Genomic DNA, 5,552 nt, shown 5'->3' with positions numbered 1-5,552 from the left:
CACTGAGCTACAGGTGTCGAGCCAACATGCAGAAATTTTAAGAAGCTATTAATCAAAGGCTGATTACCAAATGAAATTTTCAAACCTTCAGTATTTTCCATCTCCCACCCTGTAAATTAATTTTTATCTTTGTTCTACAAAACTACATTAAAACCTCTATTCATAAGGCTCATTTTACTTTAGATATTTTTCTGTGAGTAAATGTCTATGGTTTAATTTGTGTTACTTTTGCTTTGCCCAGTATTTTGAGTGGGGGGATAAATGAATTCATCTGTGGTCCTCGGCCTGGCCGTGGACAGGAACCAGTTGGTCAGTAGCCTGTTAGGGCTGGGGCACACAGCAGGTGGGGAGCCAGTGAAGCTTCTTCTGTATTTACAGCTGCTCCCCATCACCCGCATCCCTGAGCTGCACGCTGTCAGATCAGCAGGAGCAAGCCCTGCTGTCAACTGCTCCTATGAGAGTTATCTAATGCACGGTGATTGAGCACTAGGGAGTGGCTGCAATTACAGATTATCATTAGCAGAGAGATTCGACTGATGCACAGAGGCCATAATATATCAATTGCTTGCACAGTCGTATAAAAACCACCTTCCTCCCACCCCCAGTGGAAAAATTGTTTTTCATGAAACCAGTCCCTGGTGCCAGAGAGGCTGGGACCACTGTCCCAAACGTTCCAGTGCGACACTTGCTGCCGGCCGAGCCTCTCGGAAGGCCTCGCCGTGCTCCAGTTCTTCTCTTGGAGCACCTCAAACTGAGGCACACTGTGACTTCTCCGATGCACTCATTAAACAGGGCGTGAATCTACCTACCAGTCTGCTGGAGGACGGCAGCTCCACCTGTGGGAGCCTGTGGCTGGCTGTCCCCCTGTTCCCCATGCCAACTTTAAGTTTTCTTTCTTGCTTTCATGTTTCTTTTTTCCTTCCTGGCCTCAGATCTGTCTTCTTTTTGTTTTCCCTGGGTTGTTAGCAGTGATTCAGATGAGGCAGCCCTGCTGTGGGCACCTCCGCAGCATCCCAGCCCGATGGGACCCTCCTGGTGGGGCTGGGCTGGGCCTCCTCCCCACCACCGGGTACCTACCCTTCTTTACATGGCCTGGGCTTCTGAACTCCTCCCCCTTTTCCCCTTTGGAGATGCAAGTGTTGGTTGGAAGCGTATACTGGGGACACATGGCTCAGGGAAATTGCCTGGAAAAGAGGACATACGGGATAGACACACATAACACACGCAAAATTAAGGGAGACATCATGTTCATAAAGCTGAAAATTAAAGATTTTGAGGAAATGTGTTTGAGGAAATGTAAGATAATGTTACATAAATAAAAGGGAAAACTTAGAGCTTGAATAACTTACTTCATAGGGAAATTGATGATATTTTAAATCTACAAATAGAATGATTTGTAAGCTAGCCCTGAGTAGGTACAAGCTAAATATAAATAGTCTGCTCGAATGGTTTTGCTAGTGTTAGACCAGAAAGTGTTGGCTGAGCTCTGCTCCTTAGCTCGCTCTGGTCCCGTGCTGAAATGTGTCAGTGCTGTCCCCTCCTGCAAAGTTAAGGTTATTAGTATATATATATTGGGACCTTTAAAGGTAGGTGGTGCAAATGCTAATGTCAAATCCCCAAACTGGACTGACTTAATTAACTTTAAGTAAAATAGTCGCTTATTTTGTTCATTGAAAAGGTTTCTGGTCGTTCTGGTGGTATCATATTATACTTTTTAATATGCGTCGTGATGCCTTGGGGAGGGGGGAAATAGCCATTTACATCAACAGAGCACATCACCTATGCATAATATGCACGTATATAGCGCATTTTGCTGTACGTTGGTGGTTATGTTTTAATGATAAAAATTTACTTAAAGCTTACTTAGGTTGCAAATGTAGCATTTTGTTGCATGTTCACGTGTGAAACCACGGGAACTCTAGTTCAGAGAGAAGTATTGCAAATGGATGTGTTGCCTGAGAAGGGTTCTGGTGTTCGGGATTTTGTTTTAGCCTCCGCACCTTCACCCCTCTGCAGACCCAGCAGCCCTCCTCACCATTTAAAATCATATGCTTTCCTCCATCCCAGCCAGCAGAGCCTTCTCTCTTTGACCTAATAGTGCAGAGGCATGCATACCAGTCGCGTAATACAGGACCTGTTTGTGCACATTGGAATATTTCCTAAATACAGATTTATCCTTCTTCTCGCTCTGTTTTCTTCTTAAGAGCAACATTCTCCTGATGCTCCTCAGGACACTGAGCCTCATCTGTTACTGGGAGCAGTCTTGGTTCAATGAAAGGAAGATGTTCAGGTGATAGAAAGCAGCCAGGCAGGGATGCCCATGCCGTCCAGATCTCGCTGCTTGTCTCCTCTGCCCTGCGCTTGTGTGTTTAGATGAGGGGGCCTCGCTGGGACGTTGTAGTGAAGAGTAGGAGCTGCATCAGCCTGTGTGGGAACCCAAGCACTGCCATCTACCAGTCTGTTTACTAATCTAAAGTGATGTAGATGCCAACAGTTACCCCAGTTTTACAAAAGTGGGAATTGAGGCATGAGGGTAAAGGAGCTGAAGGTCCCATGGCTAACCATGTGGAGGAACTGGGACGTGAATACTTGCCCTTGGCCTCTCTTAGCCTTGTCCTTCAATCTGAAATTTTTGGTATCTAGTATGCTGAATGAATAGTAACCAAATGTAGATTATACTTATTATCAGGCCAGAATTGTAACTGCAGTACAGGACCTTGGGACTTTGTTAACATTGCTCCCACCAGCAGGAAGTTCAGGCATCAGCTAGTTCTCAGAATTGTGTGCCCCACCCCGTGTGACCTCTTGAATTGAATTTACAATTGGTGAAGCCGCCATCCATCCACTCACAGCATATTTCTTCATTTTACTTACATATGACTCTTGAAAACAAAATTAACTCCCTGCCCTTTGGATCCAAATAGTGGCCAGAAGAGATGATCGGAGTGAGACCAAGCAGCCCAGGTGACACTCAGGGAAGCAGTGTGGCGGTTGGGTGTGTGGCCATGTTACAAGATCAGCCCTAGCTGCTGTTTCTTTAGCTCCCCCCTGTTCTTTGTGCTCCTGATGAACCTGTGTTCATCTGCTTAACTCCTTCTATTTATTGACTCGGCCTTCCCTTTAATTTTTTTCAAGCCAGAAAGGAAGAAAAGCCAATACAGGAGGATGAAGATGATGTAGAAACCTGAGGGCCAGAGGAAGGGGAAGCAGCACAGAGTTGGAACTCTAGGAAAGACTTTGAAAAGCTGACTTGAACTTGTCGGGCTGCATTTTTGTTGTTGTTGTTATTGTTTGTTTTTTCAGCAGTTTTTAAGCGCCTCACGTCCCAGTCTCTGTTTCGCTCTTCTAGAACCCAAACCTCCATCACTCTCTTGTTCTTGCTTACTTAAATACTATTTTGATTGTGTTAGTGATGGCCGGCGTGAGCGCTCTGACCCTCTTATGTATCCTTCTATTTTCTTACTGAAAGAAATTCAGCAAGCAGGTGCTGATGTGGCCGACCCCTCAGGAGCTGTAGTTCTGTGGATTTTTCTGGCTACATCTTAAGACCGTCAGTGAGAATAACTAAAACCAACTGAGGGAAGGAAAGTTGGGGGGTGGGTGGCAGGATGTGAGAGAGGAAGCCACCTCACAGTGTGCAAGGTGGGGTGTGCAGGGAAGTGAGCTGCCCGGGGAGAGGGTGCTAGAGAGCCAGGCAAGGGAGACTTCCCAGGCAGGAAGTTCCCTCATGTGAGGGGAACTGGTAAGGAGGCTTTGTGCCACAACTTGGGGCTGTAAAAGGGTGTCAGATCTACTTGGCTAAATTTGGTAACCTTCCATTCAGTGTCACGGCCCTGCCTCTTCTCCAGCTGTCTATCATGGGTGAGCTATTGCAGCACGGGCTTCACATTGGCCAACCCCAGAGAGGACTGGGAGGAGCCCCTTGCAACACCTGTAGTTTCCACAGGGTGCAAGATCACTCTTGAGACTGGAGGCTGGCAGCCCAAGCCCTGGTGCTGTTGAAATACAACTCCTGTTTAAAGAGTTTGGGCCTAATGAGGTAGGCTTGTTTGTTTCTTAAGTGTTAACCTTTATGTTTGCTTAACCTTTGAGGAAAGTTTAAAAAAAAAAAAAGACAGCTTTTTCTTTAGAAATTATACATGCACAGAAAACAGCGTGTTAATTACTGATGCCAAATTTCTGATTTGAGTGAAACTCTTTTATCGTTGGTGAAATGATCAGATACTTTTATCATCAGCTTTTTCCACTTTCTTTCCCTTCCCTTTTTTCTGTTCTAGTTGCTGATATGTGTTCAAGATGAGTGGGATGGGAGAAAATACCTCTGACCCGTGCAGGGCAGAGACGAGAAAGCGCAAGGAATGTCCTGACCAGCTTGGACCCAGGTTAGATTCTTAGCAAGAGAAAAAAATCCGTGTTGTCCACTAGAGACACAGACGTGCTTCTTGGTTTCATCGGGGATTTTACTTTTTCACAATCATGTTTGGTTTTCCTCCCTAACAGTTACATCTTTAAACACATATTAGTTTACATTTGGGGTGTGCTAGTTATTACAGTTTTTGTCTCCTCCTTGACAAGAGGAGAGCTGTATAGTTCTGATGCTCCTTGTGGGTTTGACCTTAACAGTTTGTTTAGTAATCTTTGAATTTTTCACATTTTCTTTTCTGTTAGATCACAGAATGTTATAACAATAAGAAGGTCCTTTAAAGAAAAAAAAAAGGTCCTACAGTGAAAGGATTTGCTAATAATTTTTTCATTCTGTATTTTAATTTTTTTTTTTTTCCGGCGTGAAATGTTAAATCCACTTGCTTGTGAGCTGAGTGCCAAAAATTGTGGCTCTAGTTTAGTGAATGAAACAAATAATTTGAAAGCAAATATAAACCATTTCAACTTATAAATTGTCAATGGAAGTGTAAAGTGTTACAGCCTCTATGCAGGATAATTTGACAGCATCAAAATTATAAATGTAGAGTCTCACTTTGTGACCCTCGGTAGAGTGCTGTGGCGTCATATCTCACAGCAACTTCAGACTCCTGGGCTCAAGCGATTCTCTTGCCTTACCCTCCCTAGCTGGGACTATCCGCACCCACAACAACGCCCAGCTATTTTTAGAGACGGGATCTCCATCTTGATCAGACTGATCTCAAACTCTGAGCTCAGGCGATCCGCCCGCCTTGTTCTTCCAGAGTGCTGAGATTACAGGCGTGAGCCACTGTGCCCGGCTGCGTATTCTGTTTGAACTAGTCATTCCCCTTCTAAGAGTGTTCCTATGGCATATTTTCACATATACAAAATGATGTATATATGAGTTTACTCTTTTACTGCATTGTTTATAAATTGTTACAATTTTTTGCTTAGGAAAAACAGAAACCCAAATGTTTGTAAGAAACAACTCTGGTACATCTATAATCTGGAACACCATGCAACTATGAAGACATTCTTTATGGGTTAATATGACCAAAAAAAATCTCTTAAGAATATGGACAAGGCTCGGCACCTGTAGCTCAACAGGCTAGGGCACTGGCCACACATACCCAGGCTGGCAGATTTGAACC

The 5,552-nt window shown here is 44.3% G+C and overlaps 1 protein-coding gene across 1 annotated transcript in view; it reads left to right on the top strand.

The window, feature by feature from the left end:
- Positions 1–5,552, top strand: part of LOC100948904 (nuclear receptor coactivator 2-like) — a 246,941-nt gene that overhangs the window by 188,795 nt on the left and 52,594 nt on the right. Inside the window, exon 3 of the mRNA XM_003803528.3 lies at positions 4,278–4,382. Within this exon, the coding sequence (XP_003803576.2) occupies positions 4,297–4,382 (86 nt within the window). The 5' untranslated portion in view covers positions 4,278–4,296. The remainder of the gene's footprint in view (positions 1–4,277; positions 4,383–5,552) is intronic.

Source organism: Otolemur garnettii, unplaced genomic scaffold (assembly GCF_000181295.1).
Source record: "Otolemur garnettii isolate 467f Iridium unplaced genomic scaffold, OtoGar3 scaffold00323, whole genome shotgun sequence".
In the NCBI taxonomy this organism is placed as follows: domain Eukaryota; kingdom Metazoa; phylum Chordata; class Mammalia; order Primates; family Galagidae; genus Otolemur; species Otolemur garnettii.
This window is presented reverse-complemented; position numbering and strand designations above follow the sequence as displayed.